This window comes from Perissodus microlepis, chromosome 23, assembly GCF_051167445.1.
Source record: "Perissodus microlepis isolate ML-2025 ecotype Zambia chromosome 23, ASM5116744v1, whole genome shotgun sequence".
NCBI classification, from domain to species: domain Eukaryota; kingdom Metazoa; phylum Chordata; class Actinopteri; order Cichliformes; family Cichlidae; genus Perissodus; species Perissodus microlepis.
In genome coordinates this window covers 29015518-29038367 of record NC_140482.1, presented here as the reverse complement: position 1 = coordinate 29038367, position 22850 = coordinate 29015518, and the positions used below count along the sequence as shown (strand labels likewise).

General features: G+C 38.4%; 1 protein-coding gene across 5 annotated transcripts; it reads right to left on the bottom strand.

The window, feature by feature from the left end:
• Nucleotides 1-11516: 11516 nt before the first annotated feature.
• On the bottom strand, nucleotides 11517-21262 carry LOC146361705 (kynurenine--oxoglutarate transaminase 3-like). 5 transcript variants are annotated; one of them, XM_084922136.1, is made up of 14 exons: nucleotides 21064-21262; nucleotides 19799-19889; nucleotides 19459-19520; nucleotides 19146-19290; nucleotides 18844-18993; nucleotides 18658-18744; nucleotides 18376-18498; nucleotides 18158-18278; nucleotides 17859-17935; nucleotides 17684-17773; nucleotides 17424-17610; nucleotides 15443-15516; nucleotides 15270-15356; nucleotides 11517-15164 (listed from the first exon to the last, which is right to left on the bottom strand). In XM_084922136.1, exons 2-14 carry the CDS (start codon nucleotides 19886-19888, stop codon nucleotides 15108-15110), a joined length of 1350 nt encoding a protein of 449 aa, XP_084778262.1. In that variant the 5' UTR covers nucleotide 19889; nucleotides 21064-21262; the 3' UTR covers nucleotides 11517-15107. The 5 variants fall into 5 exon arrangements, with proteins under 5 accessions (XP_084778262.1, XP_084778261.1, XP_084778263.1 ...); XM_084922135.1 differs by having other exon boundaries at nucleotides 21053-21259; XM_084922137.1 differs by lacking the exon at nucleotides 21064-21262 and adding an exon at nucleotides 21006-21024.
• Nucleotides 21263-22850: the final 1588 nt, after the last annotated feature.

Genomic DNA, 22850 nt, shown 5'->3' with positions numbered 1-22850 from the left:
CTGGTTGTTTCCTCTCCAATCCAACTTTAATTTGTACCAAACTAGGTAAAAGATTCACAATGGTTAATGCTTCCTAACTAGACAGATTGATAGCCCTGAAGCTTAACTGACTTTGTGATGACCCTATATAGAGAGTCATAATAAGTGTTATATCTACCATACTGAAATAGAGGGAAACAGGTAAACAGGTACGCATGTTCTTAAGTTATTTTAAAAGCAAATATCATCAAGTCCTTAGTCCTATTTATTGTATAATATAAATACAGTCAAGATCTTCAAGTCACCCAAAACCACAAGATGAGGGTGTTTTGTACATTTTTATGAAGCATGTAATAAATAAAATAAGTATTAATACAAATACATTTAAGATATTTGTGCACCTTTTTCTTGTGAATCAGATCTAACTGATGAAAACTAATTTCAAAAAAATGTATTATACTGTCTTAACCATTTAGTCACACCTTCAAATTCTTTACAGTTTTACAGACTTTTTATAATTAGGTTCAAAATTCATTAAATTAAGTTGAAAGTTTCATTCTCAACCTTGGAAATATGTGTAGGAGTATGAACACATACGTAAACACAACCATTTCAGTAATTAAATCGTGTTATAATGGATGGCTAAACACTTTACATACGACATTTCTATTTCTCTTTTAAAGTCTCTCGGATAGTGTGTCTGTGACAACTGTATCATGCAAATTCAAAGCCGGCAAGCAATAACCTTCATCAAGCTGACGAAAAATAAATGCTTTGTCAGTGGCTATTTCAGAGAGTCCAGTAAAGAAGGGAAAGTATCTGCAGTAAAAAATAGTTCAATTCAATTTTATTTATAGATCACCAAATGACAACAGCATTCGCAGACCCTACAATACAGAGAAAACCCCAACACTTAGACGTCCAATCACTTAGTGACAGAGGGAAGGAAAAACTGCCTTTTCACAGGAAGAAACCACCAGCAGAACCAGTGTCATGGAGGAGCAGCCACCTGCCACAACTAGCTGGGGTGAGCTGAGGCAGACAGGATAAAAGACAAGTCATGACACCTGATTTGCTGCATTTCTAATCTGAGGTACATGTTTTGAGTCTGATAAGTGTTTCTGAGATTCTTTAAATGGAAAAAGTCACGTGAAACAAGGAGAGGGATTCTTCAGAGTCTCTACAAATAACCACAGATTTAGACACATTTGCTGGCTGTCACAGTTCATTCAGTTAATGTATAAACCCTCCACAACATAATCCGCTTTTCTGACAGAAAATAGGGCCTTCAGGGGAACACCGTCAAAACTGTTGACCCCAACAACCTTCTGTCTATACAGTAACCTGAAACCATTATAGAGATTCATAAAGATGATTCCTCCCTGCCTCTAAATACAATAAGCTTCCTGCTTTTGACTTCAAATTACTGTAATTGCTGCTCACTTTTCATTTATGATATAATTTACTCCTGCCTCTCCTTTCTCTTTACCCTCTCTGCCCTTGTCTTGCACCGTCAGACAGGCACAGTTTATCATGGAAGTGTACTTTAAAAAGAGCTGACAGTTGATTTGTTTACCCACAGAAAAGTATTACAAACTGTCATTAGATCACCATTATACTGTGAACCTCAGGAAAACTAGTGGACACATAAAACTTATTAGCATACACAAGCCTGTGACATAACTATTAACATACACCCACTGACAGAGTTTAATCAGATTAATTAGAGCACAACAAAACTGAAATTAAAACCAGAAAGTAATTCAAAACAGTCAGACCAATATAATTTAATACCACATTTAAATTATGCATTCGCAAGGTAACAGGGCCCATAATGTTGAATATATTAAGAAACACACTAATGAGCTCCTGCAAGTCTGTTCAGATATAGAAAACATGCACCAACTACTGTATGTTGCTGTTTTAATGTGGATTTTTATTGTTTTTTAGTCAACTTATCTGAATCTTTTATTAAAAACACTATATGTTTAGTTATATTCATCCTACTACAAAATTCCTGATGATACAAAGCGGATTATAACACGTTATGAAACAGGCACCTATTAAGAATTTACTTTCTTAATTATCCTGCAATTATGTCACAGCTTTATGGGGCAGTTATGCCCTATGGAGCTTTCCTGAGACGTAATCCAACAACTCATCCCTGGACTATAAAATCTACATTAAAAGTTGCCGCATAGTCACAAAGGAAAATCACAACAATTGCAAATGCAGATAATTAGTCTGCGATTGCTAGAAATTAGGCCATTATGAAAACTGCAGCCACCCCCGCTGACAACTTCACTCTGTGATTAACTGTTAATAATGCCGCTTCCCTGCAAAAACCATTTCGAGCAACTGTGCCGCATCCAGAGTTAGTTCAAATGACTGCACACAGACAGTCGCTGACGATTAGACCGTACAAACAGATACTGTATGTTTTTAATTTCCACATCAAACCGCCATCATTATTGTGATTGTTTTATATTTGTCATCCCCGATAAACCGAGGGTTTGCATAAATAAGTGAGACAGAGGTCATCATAATCGATGGCTCAAAAGCAGCATCTGTATCTGACTCTCCAAAAACATAATGAACATGTTTGTGAAGAAACATCTGAAGTATTTATGCATTTGGGAAACCTATGTAGCGATGTTAAAATATCTGAGTGTTTGTTAAAAAATGACAAATGCAAAAGTTTGAGTATCCAAAAATTTTTAATCCTATCAGGTTAAATAAATTCAGCTGCTACAGTGTTGCTAGCTGCAGTGACAAAACCTTTTGACATCACTACTGTTACAACTCATGCCTCCAACTGGTTTCTTCTCCATAGCAACAGCACCCAGCTTATGGGTACTGTAGTATGTAGACCCATTTAGATACAGTTAGTTGTATTTGAGCCCTGCTCATGGCAAAAATCAAAATAACAGCAATTTTAATTAATATTTGAAATCACAATTCATCACACACTTTGAAAAAAAAAAGAAAAAATGGCACTCAGTGGGTTTCTTGAACATTAATTATTATTGAAATGAATAACGAAATTAATGTCACCTGAAGTAAACCTGTCACGTCTTGCAGCGTGTGAAACTGAAAGGCAATATACATGAAGATTAATGCAAAAGAGGGAAATCAGGCCTATTGGGATCTTTATTTATTTTTTAGACTAAAGTTACAACCTTTAAGTTAACTAATGTGTCTTAGAAGCAACACTAAACTGTACCAACCACCACCCAAATAAACCCAGACAACAGCTATCTGAGGTAACATCAAGAAGTCTGGCCCTCAGTCAAGACAGGGTTATTAAGCTGAGAAAGAGGCTAAGCAATACAGAGGTGACGTGCAGCAAAAGCAGAGTGGAATTAGGGCTGTCACTGGTGATACTGGTCCACTGACACTTTGTGTTGTTCTGATGATGCAAACTACAACCTGTGAAATATGTCTTTATGGTGGATGAAAGGATCAGCATATTAACATTCATTCATCTTTCTTCATTTGATGAGTTTAAAAAAAAAAGGGGGGGGGGGGGGGGGGTACCGAAATAATGAAAAAAACTCGCATTTCTTTCAGAAGGAGAAACAAAATATAAATATGGAATTACAAGTTATTATAGTTCATAAAAAAGACTTTAAATCACAGACGGTGGACCATAATCTTTTTATGTACTGTTTTACCGAGTGTTTATATCCTGTACAGGATGGGTTGTGAACGTTGCAGTAAGGGCCTCTAGTCATTGCATGCCAGCCGTTTTAATGTAATGCAAGACCTTCCTGAAACTCTTGAAAGCTGACAGTGCTTGATGTGAGCTGTGTTAATTACAGTAATGGCACGCATTCTCATTAAGTCGTTGTTTACGTATCCCGGGGCCTTCTGAAGCCCAAGTGGTGCTCTGGTGTGCTCGAGCACCACCGCCTCACTGGTCTGCGTGGCTATGGCCTCGTTAACACAGACAGCTGTTCCTCCCAGCCACAGCCACGGCCAACATGATGAGTGGCGCCGGACATGCTGCTGAACACACCCACTGCTGGAGCAACTGTCAGAAATAGAAGCATCCCACAAGGCAGGAAAACATCAATGAGTAATCAGCGAGAAAGTGCTCCTCGGTTTATGTTTTTCCAGACCCAGCCTCCAACCCCCCCGTGAACCAGCCGATCTCCTTCATAACACTGTTCATGGGGCGCACTCATAATCCCGTCCTTGCCCTTTAAGTCGGTGCAGTCAAAGGTGCAGCTGGTATATAATTCTACCAGTAACCTGCGGTGAGAAAAGGCATGCGGATTACACAAACTGCAAAAATTCTTCAGGACTTCTCAGCCAGAGTCAGAACCCAAACAGTAAATTGTAGGTCCAGATTTGTTGAAAATGAAATGATTTTTTAGTTTTAGTGGAGAATAAAAGTGTAATTTTCACTGCTATTCTCTAACTTAGCTGCAACATGCACACAAGTTATTTAGCAGTACATTCAAGCTGCAGGAAACATGTTACGGAGCTAAAATATCTTCATTTAGTAAATCGGCCAATGCAATGTTCTTCATATGAGATGTAGTTCTCACATTACTAAACAAGAAGGAAGAATAGAAGTTTTGTTTAGTTTTTTTGTGAAAAAGATCTTTTCAGGGAAAGCGGCTGAATGGCATCAAGGGCTGCCAGGAAAGCCACACTTTCATCAGTGTATAATTCTACCAGCCTGCCAGGACTAGGCTGACCCCCCACCCAGTCACCCTGTGCACCCAATTTGTTTGTTTTTTTTTACAATCACTACAACCCATAAGTTAGCAAATGTATCTTTGTGATCCACTGTTGTGGTTAACCATGTTTGCACCATCTTGCACTATAATACTATTTAAAAAGGTCATACAAAGATGTAATAAGCTGAGGAGTGTTGTGCTTACATAAGGGAGTATGTGCCTTTTTGTTTTTCCAAGTAAATCCCTATAATAGCTCATTTATTCGGTATCCAACTGATCTGTCTGCTCACAGATTAACTGCACAGACTTTAATCCGGTTGTGTGTTTCCAGGTTGCGCTGACAAATGCAGTGAAATTCTGTTTAGTATGTGGACTGTCTGGCAACTTGGATAACATACAAACCTACTTAATTTACTGATGCATGTATTCTAATTATTCAAAATGAAATTAGAAATTTTGGGGAAGAGAACGTCTTATAGTGAGGCAGCAGCGCTAACTGCCGTGCTGCCCAAGGCTACCTAGTTAGCGACTGAAGTTTCAAAATAAGAGCAAGGGCCCCATCTGAAGGCAGACTAAAATTTTTAAACCTTTCTAATGCAACTGAATGAAATGTAAGAACAACTTTGTACTAACTAAAACTGAGCGTGAAAGATGCCAGGTGACTATTTTTGCAAGATGGTTTACCCTTAGCTCTCAAAGACCACAACAAATGCACCCTTGTGAGTAACCACAACAAGCTGACCTGAGATGTTTTGGGATAATCCAAACTTGCTAATAAAATCCATCTGGAAACAAACAGGATTGCATCTTTGTCTGGGGTTCAGCATCTCGTCCAAAGACAGGTCAACATGTGGAGAAGCATGTTTGCTTTTGGGAAACAGAATGAGTATCTCCACCTGTGAATGCTTGTCTGGTAACATTAACTAATGCAATCCATTTCCTGGTTCAGCTACTGATTGTTTTTTGGGAGCAGAGGCGGGATGACCTCGAGTTACTGATCTTTCTGATCGATTTCCACTCAGAACTCTGCAAGTGCCTTACCTCTCTCACAGTCTACTAACAACTAAGGCGAAACTTTTCAGGCTGCATTAGACAGATATCTGTGTATCAACCATCTAATTCCTTACACTGTAGAAGGCAGAGGTGTTGGTCACTCAGTCACATGGTCAGTTGGTCAGACCAAACTATCCATGCAGACCCTTAGTCTTGTATCCATCAGTTTCTACAAAATATGTCTTTATTTTTTGACCAAATTCTGCTGTGGAAAATACCAAAATATATTTTAAGCTATGACTTAATATGACAAATGATAGAACTTGTAGGGATCAATCAGTCTGATTGAATCACAATCAGCCCATCTACCATCTAAAATAATCATGTAGTCTCAAATGAGACCAAGCAGAAATTGATTAATGCTTTCTTGAATCTATTGCAATATTTAAATTTCCACCTTATCACTACAGAGGAAAGATGGCGGTGATGCCTTCGAGAAAAGCAGGTTGAAATGTCTAATAAGGGGACACTTCCTTTTCTCCGAGTGTGTGAACTATAAAAGCTTTCATTTCCCTATCATCATTGGGATCTAATACCAATCTGTATTCTTTATTCAGGCCGTCTGTGTTGCTGCCAGACAAAGCCTTTGAAAAGCCAATTCCTGGGAATTAAAGAAAAGAGATTAAAATATCATTAGGTGCTACATAATTGAATGTCAATTCTGAATAAACTTGAATTCAATTCCTGGTCATTAAACTGGATGTGGTCTGCCTTTTTCCAATCATACTTTTGAGCCCACAGATGACAGCGAGGTACTAACTTCAAAATCATTAAATGGAAGAGAGTTTGTTTGGCTTTGGCGTGCCAGGCTCCTTTGATTCTGGCTCAGAGCGGAGGGATGAGCAGCTGGAGGAGGGATCAAACTGAAACAAAGCTTCAGAAAATTGAAGGAAACATGAGCATAATAATATTTAATAATTAAAATCTAACAAACAACGGCAACCGAATGAAGCAATCTGCAAAAGTGTGCAACATCATTTGCATAATTGACACAGCACCCCCCCTTTCCTCTGTAAATGAATGATGAAGACAATAAAAGATGTTGCTAAAATTGGGAACAATAACAGCAAAATTTCATCAAGGCTCCCATGCTCTGATTAATCTGCGCTTGAAAATCAGTGCAGGAGAAAGAGAGGGAGAAAGAATCAGAGGAGGGGGGATGGGGGGGTAGCTGGGTGATTAACAACAGCAGGGACTGCCGCCGTGGACAACGTGCCCTGTTTCGCTCGGCTCCAGGGGCACCATACGAACACCCCTTCCACACAGCTGCTGCAGGCACTGACTAACTGGATCATCCCCCAAAGTCTGAATGAATTCAAGCTTTTGTATCGTCATTAACCCGTACGGCACAGTCTCCATGCCTCAGCACTTAAAAACTCACAATTCAGCGCCCACACCCGCCCTCAAAAACCCCGTCTTTTGAGACAGAAGATATGTTGACTTTAAAAAGTTGCAGTAAATGAAAAAGCAGCTGCTACATTGCGCCTGATATCATTTAATGAGACATTCCTAAATGTTTCTAATCTTTCTCAGCTAATTATTTGCTATCCGAGTATACTGCCAGTATTAATTATTCAGTATGGAGGAACTGTATTGAATGAGAGCATAACACAATGAGAGACCTATTTTATATTCAAGATTTCTAATTAACGGTTTCTCTTTATACACATTTTCTATCTCTCTGATCATTTAGATAACAACTTTCATCATCATCTTTTGATGTTTACAAAATACAAAAAACAGGCGTCGCCGAGATTTATGCTGCACATTCGCCTCCTAATAACATTTGCATTTACTAGTCAATTAACTTGATTAAATTCATATTCCAAGTCTGATTCAACTTTGCTTGCACAGACAGTTATTGCTTAGTGAATTAAAATAAAGCAGCATGAGCAAAATGACGCAACACACAAAAAGGCGGGAGGAGGCTATGTCAGGTCCTGTTAGGCTTAAACAACACAGGGCAACAACAAAAAAATACACATTACAATAATATAACCCATGTAGGCCATGCCTGTCTTAAGTTTCTTTCATCAGTTTTCCAAATTATAATTCAAATTTTGATCTCTTGTCCTCTGCGGACTTCCGTCGGAGCCCTGCTCAGCACATTAGTAAAAACATATGACGTTTCCACCGCATTCCTCCTCAATACCGCCACCCCACCACCACCCTCACCCCTCTGGCTCTGTATTCCCACAAGCAAGCGTTATCTTGTAAATTCCATGCAATTAGTAGCCTTAACATACCCAGAAACATTCATTTGATTTTAACCTCCTCTGTCCAATTAACAAAATCTAGGTTGGAAAATAAATGGCAGACGCCTAAGCAAATTAATTATGTGTCCACCAAGCTGTTAGCCCGTGTGCAGAGAGCAGGGGCTGGCATTAAGAGCCGGGCACACACTGCCATATGGCCTGTGTGAGAGCGGACATCATTTGGAGGGTGCAGTGGTACACCCTTTAAATTCTCACAGATATTTATGTCACAGCCATAATGGCTATATGACATATGCTGGGAAAATTCTGCAGAATTAGTCCAATATAAATGTTTTGATGACTGTTGTTTGGATGATGGGTGCTTTATTTTGATCCATCTGTGATCTCTTGAGCCATTTTTTTCTTTCAGTCGGAAGCTTAATTCTACTGCGAGATGGATTTATGTAGAAAATTACTTCTGCACGCTGCTCTAAATAAAAGCTTTTGTTCGCTGGAACTCGGCAAACTACTGTTGCAGCAAGAATTATTAAAGGGACACTCCCTCAAATTCACACATTTCTGCTTGTGAAAAGAACCTTTTTTGTGTGTCTTCATGATGCTGTATTGATGGCAGTATGATTACCTTGGCTCGGCATTTATAATAACTTAAAAAAAAAAACAACAACAACAACTTACGTATCACAAAGTAGAGATGGAGGATATGAATTGGCTGGGAGGAATGGACCTAAAAAGATGCCTATGAGTTGCATTATGGGATATGTAGGATCCAGCATTTTTGGAGATTTACCCAAAGCCTGTAACCAAAGACTCAAACCCAGAGTATCTCTGCTCTGCACTTACAATTTGACCCTTAATTTGATCCATATGAAATGTTTGCCATACACTTTAAATGCAAGCCCCTATCTCAAGACCATCGTCTGCGCCAGCTAAATCAGACCTCATCATTGCAATGCAACTTTAAACTACAGAACATGAGCAACATGGCCACCTAGGGGTAGCACAGAGAACCACAAACATCTGGTCTCATTTTAAGGGCAGCAATAACCCAAATCCTACGCCATAACGGGATTGTGACATTAGATTATTGACACAATAATCATAATTAACATAAATTATGATGTTATTATACCAGCAGACATCTAATCCACAGGGATCTAGTGACTGCACATTAAGTATATCTGACAACAGCAGGCTGCATTATAAATCTATTCAGTTTTTCAACTGCAGTTGTTGCGTTCCCAGCACCAGTTCTCACAGTGCATTACCACTGTGAAGCTTAATACATTGATATAACTGCATATACTTATGCACTGAAAATTCTCCTTGATATGGCACACAGTATGAAACCAACAGAAGTTTAAGGTGAAGTAAATGGAACAAAAACAACATGACCTCATGTGACTTGTGCCTACTACTCACATCTAAAGACATTGAGCTCTTGGTGATAGGGTAGCCAGTCTCAAATAAAGAGTATATGGTAGTAATAAGGAGATATGAGAGAATAATAGTAAGCAATTTTAATTCCCAGTGGCTTTCTTTAGTTTCTTTAAAAAAAAAAAAATGTTTCATGGTTATTTTAAATGCTAATCAAAAGTCCTTTCAAAAGAATAATCTGATATTTGAACTGATCTGGAAGGACTTCATCCTACAGAAGCTTATAAGAAATGTGCAAAAGGCTCATCATTTGATTTATTCATTAAAGTGCATCTTATCATACAGGAATCACATAAAAGTTCAAAAGGTGTGCCTTGTAAGATTAGATATTCCTGTCTATTTAAAATTGTAAAGTCTTGAAAGAATTTTAAAACACGTTCAACTTTCTCTTTTTAAAAAATAAAACATATTTACATTAAAGTCCTCTTTCTGTACCTTCATAGTATACCAAGGGGGTGACGGTCTACACAAAGCTGTAGACTTTGCCATGATAAGGGATCTGATAGAGTTGTATGGTTACTATTTTTAACAACCAGATTTATTTTGAGATTAGTGCCAATGTTCATATAACTTCAGTACAGTGTTTCTCCTGCTTTTGTGAATACTGATGCACTTAAGTGTTGCACATACAGTTAAGGTAATGAGTTTGTGCTACCTGACTTAATAGAAGCCTATGCATTCATGTTATTTCTGGCCATTTCATATTTATTTTTATTATAGACCGGATGATATTCCTGGTTAAAATATAACTAATAAATTCATTCAAGAATATAAATTTGGTGGAGCAGTGGTTTTTGGCAAAACAACTAACCACAGGCTCAAGATTTAAAAATAAATAAATAATGAATATTGATGTTACCCATCTAATTTATTTGCACTGATCTTACTACACCTCACACACTGGTGTTACGATGCTTATGTACATTTGTTCTAGTTTCTGTGAATGAGTGACAGAGGAACCTAAGGATCGCCTTAGGTTTGTCTTAGGTAACACAAACATACAAAAAATACTGTTCTTGGTGTGAAAAATCTTCAAAGTCTTGCTAAATAGCAAACTAAACACAGAACTGAATTTAATAGATCAACACATACACATTGTACAGTAAATGATCTACATGCTGGTAGTGCCTGCTTTACTTTAGCAAAAACTGTCCCGAAATCACTTGAAAAGTCATGTGGTCTAAGTAATTAATATTACTGATAAACATGTGCCATCTGTTGCAAAGTTTCAAACACATTAAATCCTTTTAGTTTTTATTCACTGTAGTCAAATCACAGCAGGTTATTAGGGACAACCTCATGATTTGTTCATGGGTAAAGCAGCACAGACCCAGGGATCAAATTACTGCTGACATTTTATGACCATGAGGCTGTGGACACTGAGTCAGGCCTCAGTGACAGGAGGGTATAAGCACAGGGAAGGGATCTTTTGTTCAAGAGGCAGGTGTAATTTTTTTGTGTGTGATTATGTAAAAAAACTGGCTGCTAGTTTCCATAACATCATCAGCTACATACACTGAAAGGTTCACACAGTCACGGTGTGTTGATGTTAATCTAGAGGTCGAAGGGGGGGGGGGGGGAGGCTCATCACGGCCCTCTTGTTTGCCTAGCAGAACAGAGCACCTTCATCCCTACCAACAGCACAATTTCATGCCAAGTAGCTTGGAACGTTAACTATTAACTCTGAGGCTACAATTAAAAGCATTTCATCAGATAATGATTCCTCCACCACATTAAATGCAGGCACAGCCCTGTTGGCTACGACAGCTGGAAATGGCTTTAAGTTCAGTATTTATGGTGCACAATTTGCAGAGCACACAGAGACATGTTTTAAGCATGGAATGCCATCATTTGTCCAGGTACCATCATGCTACTCCAAATATTTAAAGGAAAGACACCGCAGCCTCCTCACCGGGTGTATTGGTTATGCAGCTAATATTTGGAGCACAATGTCAAATGTTTAGTATCCACAATGATGAAATTCACTGTCGTGTGATTATTAGACAGTTAGATTCAATAATTTAGGTAAACTCAGTAATTTACTTGCATTTTGACTTCTTACAAGATGGTTCACATTATAACATTCAAGGTTTTGCCTGTTCGCTACAGAACAGCTCACATTCTACCAAAGAAAAAAGCCCAGAACTGTGATTAAAAACACTTTTGAAGTAGGGTTTCATTTACTCAACAACAAATACAAAATACTTTTAGTTAAATAAATGACCAGTTTTATAACATTCTGTTAAGTAAGACACTTAAAAAAAGACTCATTAGTATGACTATATGCAGACCAATCATGCTTACATGCAACATCTCCCACTCAAAAACCTCACACTATAGCAGGAAATCCCAGAGTATATAAGTAAAAATACCAACACTCTTCAAAGATCATGAATCATTTTGAACTCTCTGTTATTTCCATCCTGTAAAAGCAGAAACCGTTTTTAAAAACAATCAATTTAAAATCAAAGACAGGTTTATTTCTCTAACTGAGCCATTTTCCCCTTGCATCACTCATGTTACAGGGGAATCCAAAACACTAAATATGACATTAAAAGTGGATTTTTCTTTCAGTCTGATGTACTTTGTCTCCCCCAAGTGGTTCACAGCAGTGCTTCATTTCCTTGTAATGTTATAAATATATAAACATACAGATTAAACTATGATCAAATTCATATCATTTAACTATTAATTATATAAAATTTATTTTTGAGCTTGATTATTTTCTTAACTACTCTAATTACTATAGATATCTATTTAACTATTTATCCACTACTTTTAACACAAAATTACTACATCATTATCTAGGAATTGCATTTTTGGTAACAGTTTCCATGTCGCAAGCAGCCTTTAGATATTTCACATTTTTTAACTACTTTTGCTGTATCAACAATGTATGTACAGCACTCATTTTATTATTTAAACAATTAAGCTGTGACATTTCTTGCTGTATCACTAACATGATTATCTTTACACATGCATATATCTTTTCGTGGAATTGTTTCATGAAAGTCATGATTACTACACCTTTGAGAAGTTAAAATATCTGAATAGTAATTCTAATAATTAGTTTCCCCTTTTTGTTTAACTGTACGTTTATAGCTATGGACAGGGACAGTAGAGAGTAGACAGGGCAGGAGGGAGAAAGCAGGGGGGAGTGATCTGGTACGGACTCAAACCCTGTAGCATTTCAGTATATGGGTAGCCTGTTCAAAAACGTGTGCTATAATGGCATCTCCAGATTACCTGCATAAGGAAGCTCAAGCCCAATGCATGTGCAGAAGATTACTGTTACACATTATGAGTCACCAAACATCATACAGTGCATCATACACAGCAAGGGTACTAAAGTAACAACTGGTGAAACTTAAATACATAAAATAGAGGTGTCAGTATAAATGAAACCACTGGAAACTTACATACATCAAACATGCTTACATATCATATGTGGAGTTAGAGTTAGATATTTTTTCTGAGTCAAGGGAATCTGAACAGAATTTCCCAGACTTAGATAAAAAGCAGAAAATAACAGGCTAAGAATTGCTAGATAATATTAATAATCCAGGTTAGGCTAGGGGGGTGTTTTTCTTTTTCCAGGAAAGGAACAGATTCAGACAAGCTTACACGTGGATGGAGTGGAGCAGAAGATCCCCAGGGGGAAATGGCAGGACTTCCACGTCGCTACCCAGAAGAAGAGAGTCATAAGAATACTTGTTTTTGTTGTGGTATAAAACTGTATTGCCCGCTTACAGGGGTATCCTTTTTGTGAAGCAGCCTGCTAGTTCACATCCAGGTCCAGCGCACTGTAACTTGTAATTTCAACTGCTAAAGTGAATGAAAAATGGAATTAAAAGCAGTTATAAATGAAAGGAAAAAAGTGAACCTGTTGGGGTTGCAATGATCAGGAAGTATTTGTTGTCAAGTTGATGTAGTTCCATGTCATAGCAGAAGGTGACACTAGAGCCAAAGAGGGTAGACAAAAAAAAATGTAGAAGAGCTAGAATATGAGGGAATGGGATTGTTGTTGGTGCTAGCTAAGAGGATGTAATAAAGGCAGGAAGCAGAGATGAAAAAGGACTGGTTGTTGAGAAATAAGTAGAGAAAGAAAAGAGGGGTGAGTAAAAATGTTGAAAGCGGATTGTAGAGTAGGATAAAGGTGGTGGCTGAGCAGGTGTTTTCCCCCAATACATTTGAGTGCAATTCGTTTTGGTGCTGAGGAGCATGGCAATAAATGTTGCATTCATGGGGATCCCGGAAAAATCTTTAAGCATTTTATATAAGTTAGAGTACACGGCCTCTGCATTAACAGCTTTAAAACGACACAGGACGTCACATTTTTATAAGTATTCAAGCTGACACTGAACTTTTGTCAATTGAGGGCCGAAGTTGTAGCTTAGCAGCCACGTAACACAGCTACACGGCTAGCAACACGATTACAGTCACGTGGCATGAATAGCAGTTTGACATGCAATCTCATTTCTGTCAGTTTTTACAACGTTAAATCTCAGTCCATTACGCTGAAATGAGAACAAAATGACTGCAAAAAAATCTTATAAGACAACTTCACTAAGAGGGAGTCCTAATTGGACTTTTTTCTTTCTGGCTCCTAGATAGTTATGAACTCACCTGAATGGTTGTGATGCCAAAGGTAAGTGGTATCACAATGCTGTATGAGACCTTTTGTTTTTGGCCAGGATTATTTAGAGATTCAGTGAGATTCACTTGTTCCCATACATTACAAAAATAATTTCTAATCCAACAGTTGAAAACAGTCCTCTATACTCAAATGTTATCTCACATCCAAAACTAGGAGTAAAAGGTAAGAACGATATCCCTGTGTTGGTGTTGTTCCTGGATCATTAAAACTGACATTGGTACAGGTTCAAAAGATTTAACTGGTTTTCCCTCTGAGTGGTTTTACTGTACTTTAGTTAACTGGATTCTATGTATTCCATAAAGCTTTTAACTGTATTTTATTATTATTATTTTTAGTAATGTCTTAATGTGTTCTTTTTCACAGTGAGCATGCCTGCGCTGCAAAACGAACTGCACCAATGAGAACAAATCAAAGGATTTAAGCAGAGAAACAGAAAACAAAATAACACCAAATTTTGTCAATACATTTAATTCTCACGCTTCTTTGGGCTGCTCCCTTTAGGGATCGCCACAGTGCATCATCGGCCTTCAGCTCACTCCATCCCTAACATCCACTTCTAATAAATCAACCCCTCTGCATGTCCTCATTCACTATATTCCTGTATCTCCTTCCTTTGATATCGTTCCCATTTCCTCCTGCCTGGGAGCTACATCTTCAGCATCCTTGTCAATACATTTAATAACTGTACTTTTTAAAAGGCGTCTTAAACCTTTATGGATGTTTGCTACTAGCAGATTGCTGTTAATCCAATGATTAGCACTAAAATTTTACAAAACATTTGATCACAATAAAGTTTTAACAAACCAGTCCCATAGTTTTAGTGGAAAGAGAGGACACAGAAAAGGCACAGTTACAGCAGATTCTTTCTTCCTGTTCTGTTGTGTTTCATGATTTAACCCTCTACAAATAACAGCCAAAAACAGAATGACTGACTAGGGTTTTTTCATCTATTCAATATTTGGGTTTCCTTTCTCCTAACACACTGTACAGTTCAAAATATGTACTCTATATTCAACTCTTCTAATACATTTGACTAATTTCCAGTTAGTGTAGAGTTTAAGTCTTCCGAAGCACCTCCCGTTAAACCTTCGTCCAGCTCTTCAAGATGCTCCGCGCTGCGTCGAGAGTACTATCTTGCTGTTAAGAGAAACAGAGGAAAAATAAAAACTGCACCTCAGCCAAGATTCATCTTCACTGGATAATTTCAGAGGTACTGTGTTTATTGACACTTTGTGTGTTTACCTTAATGAAGCAAAGGCGAATATATTTCTCAAAGTCTTTCGTAGACTCTTCTCCAACAAATGCAGTAACTGGAATGGCTGCTAGTTTCTGTGTAAAATATATATTTCCATTTTTTTTAAAAAGCATTTTAAAAACGTGTTGCTTCCAATATAGTAGAATGAAGAAATATTTACCTTTTCTTTAATCATCCACTTCACAAACTTGTAGTCATAGGCTTCATCCTCATCCATATGTGAAAGGTCCTGATCTATAATGAACACAGAGGGGGAATATACATTTTAAGGGTAAGTAACAGTCTCACTGACCAGTCGTCAGGTCAGCAGATCCTTACTGGGTTATTTTTGAGGTGTTGCTGCAGCTTGGGGATTTTTCCAGCCCATTTCTTATGAAAATTACATTTAATGAATAATATATTTATACTCAAATCTCACTTAACTGACTGCAGATGATCAAGTACACACACAACGTGTTGTAATACTCTCCAACCACTGTACCTGTCTGGCCTTACCGACTATGCCTACCGGCTAATTCGTGGGATGGCGTTTGGGCTGGTTTTGTCACACAGGCATGGGAATCTGTTCGATCTAGTATTCATAAGTTATCCACATGACGGTCTACATATGCAGGGTTCATACGCATTTTACAGGGTCAAATTCAAGCACTTTTTAAGCACTTTCAATGTCCATTTTCAAGCTTTTCCAGCACATTACCAAAAAAAGCATGCATGTTTAACTTAGCAGCACCTCAGAAAGGCCATGTAAAAATGAAAACTAAAAATGTTATTTAAAAATGTCCTTTGTTCCCTTTTGTTAAAACATAGAAAAATGCACCACCAGGGAAATTCGGTAGCACAAAAAAAGTGGCTATTCTTTGTGCCCATATGGATCAGTCCCTCTTATTACATTATTTCCTTAAGCCTTAAGTTGGTTAGTTCAGTAGCGGACTAATGTTTAAACCTTTTACTTGAGTAAACTCACATTACTGCTACTACTAAGTAATGTTAGTTAAATTCACAGCATATTCCATAAATCACCATGCCATAACTAACTGCTATAATAGCGCTGACGTACTGCATCACACTCAGTGCATTTCAATCATTTCTCCAGCAAGTTTGATAGCTAGCAAAATAATAGTAATAGTTTTGAAAATTTGCACGTGTTATGTACACATTCTCAAAAATGATTTACTAGGACTCATCTATCGTGTGACTCGAGAGCGCAAACTCCGCCATTGTCGTTTCCATCAAACACTCATTTAAACAGCAATCTCCAGGCATGTTAGCGCACTCATCCCCGACTGTCCGGGGGAGGGGCGGGGTCACACATTGAAACAGACTGACATGGAGAGGTGCTAGGCAGCCCAGGCGGAGAAATTTTACTTTTAGACTTTGCGACTCATTTTATTTCTCTAACTGATAAGAAAACTATTCGGTCAGATAGTTTTTTGTGGTAAATGAAATACAGTTTCAAGTACTTTTAAGCACCACATCTGAAGTTCAAGCACTTTTCAAACCTTGAAAAGACAACATTAAAATTCAAGCATTTTCAAGGGGTTCAAGCACCCGTCGAAACTTGCATTAATAGATTTTCTGGTCACTTGGGGACACCAAAAAACAAACTGTGTACATGACATTCGTTGTGTGAAGCTCACTGAGCCAGGGTTCTCCTGCATATAAAAAACTCCTTTGGGGGAAGATTTTTTTAGGGTTAATGATGTAACTGTCTTTGTTACATCAATAGCAACCGTCAGTTGAGATTACTTTCTTTTTTGAGTTAAAGGAAATGGTAAATGGACTTTTCTGCTCTGCCTGAATACTCAATGTGCTTTATACAACTAGCCTAATTTACCCATCCACACCTATTCATACAGACACTTTTTCCTATGTTTTTTTCTATAGAGGTTCTTTATATCTAAAATTCACGTTTGGCATACAGACTGGAGCAGCCAGGAATCGAAGCACCATCCTTCCAGTTAGCAGAAGAACTGCTCTACCTCCTGAGCTACAGCCACCCCAAAGCACACAGTATAAATATGAAAACAGAAAATTGTTAACTAGACCCAGCTGAAGTTAGAACACAATACCAAACTGTAAGAAACACAAGTCACATATAACTAAGTGTTTTGCGATGTCAGTTTAAAATTGCAGTAACTCACTAAGAGCTGTGACATCCACGAGCATGAAGTAGCCTCCCTCTGGGATTACGGGAGTCATGCCAGCCTCCTCCACAATGGCAGCCAGGCGGTCCCTCTTTCCTTCAAGTTCATCTGCCAGTGAAGTGAAATAACACTCAGGCTGATCCATCACCTCATAGTTTAGGAGTAAACCTTGTGCCACTGCCTCCTGACAAGAAAAACAACTTTAGAACTGAAGTACAATCAAGAGCCTGCATAACTGAGATGTTTGGTGGACTTGCCTGCAGAGGTGTGGGACAGGTGTACAGGGAATTCTGCATGACTGTCTGAAGATGCTTCATCAAGTGCTCAGGTCCAATAGACCAACCAAGCTAGAAGATACAAATGTCACAACAAGGTCAGATTAATGATTAAATAAGTCATTGTTAAATAATAACATGGCTTAACATGACTTACCTTCCATCCAGTCACACTAAACGTCTTTCCTGCACTGCCAATAGTAACTGTTCTATCCCACATTCCAGGCAGAGTTGCTGCAGAGAGAAAACAATGTTGAAATGTCAAATACAAAGTAAAAAGTAATTATGTGCTTCAACAATTTGGTTCACAGTCATAAAGGTAAAATTAATAATTTAAAAACACATAGGAGCGGTTTGTGAGAAACGTCATTTTGATGCACAATCTTGATTACACTCCGCTCCTAACTACATTTCATGTTTGTAGCTGGAGAAATGCCTGTTGACCAATACACATACCAATTTTGACATGCTGGTGTCCCCTGTAGACGAGCCACTCATAAACCTCATCACTGAAGCACAGAGTGTCATGTTTAATGCAGAGGTCTGCGATCATCTGCAACTCGTCTTTGGTGAAAACCTGCAGGAAGAAGACAGGAACGAACTGGTCAGAGCAACGGTCATCGTCTCAGTGGCTTTTTCAAACACAGTGACAGATAACTTAGCTGTGTGCTTACCTTTCCAATGGGATTGTTGGGAGTGTTGATGATGATGGCCTTTGTCTTAGAGTTGAATTTACCTGCGAGCTCATCTGGGTCCAGAAACCAGTCAGCGCTTGTGATCGTCTTCTTTCCAGACTTCTGAAATGTTGAAGCACAGCACATCTTTCTAACAGTGAATTTTCTCTTTTCTCATGTTAATAGTTTAATTATATGTTGTACAGAATAGGTTATATTATTTTTTGCAGGTTGTTTTAAGTTGTATTTGGGGATGCAAACTAAACACATGGCCATACTTACAAGTCTTAGCGGTATCAACACAGGCTTGCCCCCGGCCATACGAACCATAGGCACATAACAATCAAAGAAAGGTTCAATAATGATGACCTGGAAGAAGGGAAATTACACAGTGAATGCGCTGGGAGAACATTTATGGACGTAAATATGAACGTTTGTGAATATGAAGCAAGGGAGCGAAGTCCTCACCTCATCCCCTTCTTCCACTAGAGCTTGAATGGCACTAAATAAGGAACCATAACCACCAACCGTGACCAGAATTTCTTTTAAGGGATCAATCTGACGTCCATAGGCCTTCCCATACACCTGAGAGAGGGCCTTCACCAAAGATGGATGCCCCTTTTCAATAAACACAGAGCATAAGTGAAAGAACAGAAAAACCATGAGCAACGTACTTACTGCAAATCTCTCATAGTAATGCAGTATTCATTAAGATGGTATGGGAGCTTTAACACACGAAACTCTGCAGATTGTGATCCACAAAGACATACAAAGCCTCTGGTGTACTGGTTCATCCTGTCAACTGATGCGGCCTTCGCTAGCGCCTCCTTGACATAAGAAGGTGGAGGAATGTCTGGAAAGCCCTGGCCCAGGTTAACAACAGATGGGTCGGCTGCCAGTGCCGTGAAGGCCACCCTAAAGTAACACAGGAATAAAGCTTCACTAGAAACAACAGAAATTAGTACATATTTCTCACCAATGGGCAAACAAAGGGCATATTTTCATATTTGAAAGTGGTACAAAAGTGGTCTGTTAACAGAACTCCTGCCGTCTCTTATAAAGACATACAAATGTTTTACTCACCAGACATTCTTGTCCAGTCCTTCAATTCTTTTGGCATGTGTGTGCCGTGACATCATTACGTGCTGCAACAAAATACAAAACAGTATGACAACTTCCACTACTTAATCATTTCCAGTCACCCAACATAGAGGAAATTGGGGTGTTGGTACAATAATCGTTAACTAGCTGAATCTTGAGAAAAAGTCGTTTCAGGACTTTGCTCTGTGGCTGTGTAGCTTCTCCAGTTATACATCTACAAACATCGCTAACAAATCGGTTCAATCAGTGCATCCTGCCGATTAACAACCACATATCACATACCCTCTGTGGCTCAGTTCAAATCTTTTTAAAGTGCTGTTACCTGTGAAGTAGTAAACGTCTTTCTGCAGGTTACGTGAGCTGATCGACATGTAAACCTGGAGCAGTTCAGGACCTGTCGTGCAATGCTCATGCTGCACAAAAAGATAGGCAATTAAAAGAAAGTCAGTTTACTTCTGCTTTCCCAGTATAACCTGTAGCTTTGTGCAATACCTTTGCTGCTGTGACTATGACTTTGTGCCGAGTTAGATGCCTCTACATGGATGAACTGTGGTTTTATCATTCTAGTAAAGGACAAAGTCCTGCTTTTTTCTTTTTTTTCCCTTTTTTAAACAAGACATCAGTTATCACCTACACCCCAAACTGAAGAATGTAGTCTGGCAAATTAACTGTTAAATGCTGTTTTTGCTTTGTGCCTTTTGGTGAATTTACTTTCATCAGATCACTTTAAAAAAAAAAAACAAAACAAAAAAAAACTCAGGATTTCAATGCAAAGAAGTGCAGCCAAAAATGTGGCAAGACACAGATTTAATTATAAGATTAATTATCTGTAACTGGATCGGGCAATGTACTTCTTCAAATGTGGTAACAACTATTAATGCACTCAATGTAGTACTTTTTAAATTTGTAACAGAAGAATTATTCTTTAACAAATCAATTCAATACATTCATAACAAAATTAATAAATGGACAATTTTAAAAACACTTGCTCTTTTGCATTTGTTTCATACACATTAAGTTTAGGAAGACATCTGCGTGGTTATCTCGGATCTTTACATTCTTCTTTAAGTTCATTTTCAAACTTTCAACTTAGGGCTTTGATATTTTTTGCACTATGGTCAATACATATTGCAATAAAAAAAAAAAAACTAACTGCCTACAGCTGCAACAGTAGGTGGCGCAGATGTTCTTCACTTCAGCCCACTGTCCCATCACGGGTACTGCTGGGCAATACCGGGGAGATATTATCCGGTAGGGAGACACTGAAAAGCCATGAACCGGTTTCACCTGCTGATTTTCCCTCAGTCGGTTTATGCAGCTCTGCTGGCTGACATAAACGCGGATGTTCTCAGTGAAACATCTGAGTCATGTGCTATCGTGGGCTGCAGATGAATACACAGCACCAGCTAGCTGAAGCTAACGGTAGCAAAAATGCTGATTTAGGGATTAGCTGCTCCGTTAGCTTCGCCTTGCTATATAACCCTCTGCTGACAACCAATGCTATCAGCCCTTCTTCACACATCACATACCATGCAGTCGTAGAAATTAAGGCACTGGCTCTGCAATCAGAACTTACTTAACACTTACAAACAGGTCCAGCGGTCAGGACGAGGAGGAGACGTCACTGCTGCTGCGTTTATAGCTACCGGAAATTTGCGAGTTTTAACTCTTAGCGACACTTAGTGATATGAGTAAATGGCTCGACTCATGAGGAAAAGCAATACACACTTTATTTAATTTTTTAGAAATCCAACGTCACTTAACACTTAACAGCATGAGGACCGTTAAAACTCCTAAGTTCACGTTTCGTCTTCAATTATTTGTTTACGTAACGGACAAGAAGGCAGCACTGTACTACCACACAGGCCTGTGAGGTGACGTTTGTGTCACGTGTGGGGTAACAAATAATGATTTCACCTAAGTAGTCTTTGCGGTCACTTTTTTTACTCTGTCCATTAGTCCATTATTAAATGAGTCGGCATCTATAAGCCAGTTGATGCTGTTAATGTCACGTTTAACAAAACAGCCACCACATCCAACTAAACAGTCCTGGGTGGATTGTATATGAGCCAAGAGTGACACCTGGCAATGTGTAACAAGACATGCAGGGTTGTATTTGGAAACAAGGTTATCGAACATTTCTGGGTGAATTGGACAATACATGCAGTTTGGGGCTACATGTCAGCCAGTGGTCTTCTGGATCTTGTCAAAATTGTTGGCATTTTGAGCATCGACCATGCAGTACTATCTGGAAAGCATCTGATTGGCAGTAGTTTAATTTGTTCCTTATAACAATGATCCCAAACACACTGCCAATGCACTAAAAGCATACATGGATAGAAAACCATACAACTGAAGACTATCAGGCATGGGTTGGCCACCCTGGATCCAGGACCTCACATCATTGAAGCAGTCTATGATCTGGACAGAAAGTGGAACAAAATGTAGCTAACATCTAAACAAGAGCTCTGAATGTCCTGCAAGAAGCCTGGAGAACTATTCCTGACGAAATTACCGGAAAGCTTGTCTAAGAGAGTTCAGGCTATGATGAAGAATAAACGTGGTCATACCATATATAGACTTTTAAGCTCATTAAATTTGTACAAATGCAGTTTTTGCCTTACATTCTGTATTTCTTTGTATGTTTGCAGATGTTCAACTAAACCTGTGCACCTATTTTACATTTTCCTAGGAAAATATAAAGAAATGAGGGCTGTAATACTTTAATTCTGTAAATTTTAGTAAATGAGTGTTTATTTACTGCTGTTATTATTTGGGAAAACAACATTATTTTCTATATTTTATATTAAATCAAGGTAGGAAACTACAGAGGAATATGGGATGCCTTGCCAGAGCTTTTCTCTGGCTTATCCCTATTGAATTTGCAATCATATGTCTGTAGGGATATTTGAAGACATTAAATATCTGACCGCCTTTCTGAGAAACCTGCCAAGAAAGCACTTTCAACAGCACGTTGCCTTCGGATCAGATTTTTATTGCTTTAAAAGATTTTTACATTTACAGTAAACTTTGTGTTACATCACTCTTAAATCTCAACCCCACTGATTTTCATGGATTTATTTCCAACTATTTCTTTCATAATAAACCCATAGACTGAGTTGTCTTAAAATGGATTACATTTAATCAGGAATACATAACCAGATTATGAAAAGAAAGATGTGCAAATATATTTCCATTTTTTTATTCCTTCATTGCATTTTGAATAAATTCTGCCAATTCAAATTTCAAAATACAAAAAGTTTGTGTAGAACTAAATATGCTAAATCAGCGGTCCCCAACCCCCGGGCCTCGGACCGGTACCGGTCCGTGAGTCGTTTGGTACCGGGCAGTTGAGGCTCAGGTGTGAAATGTAT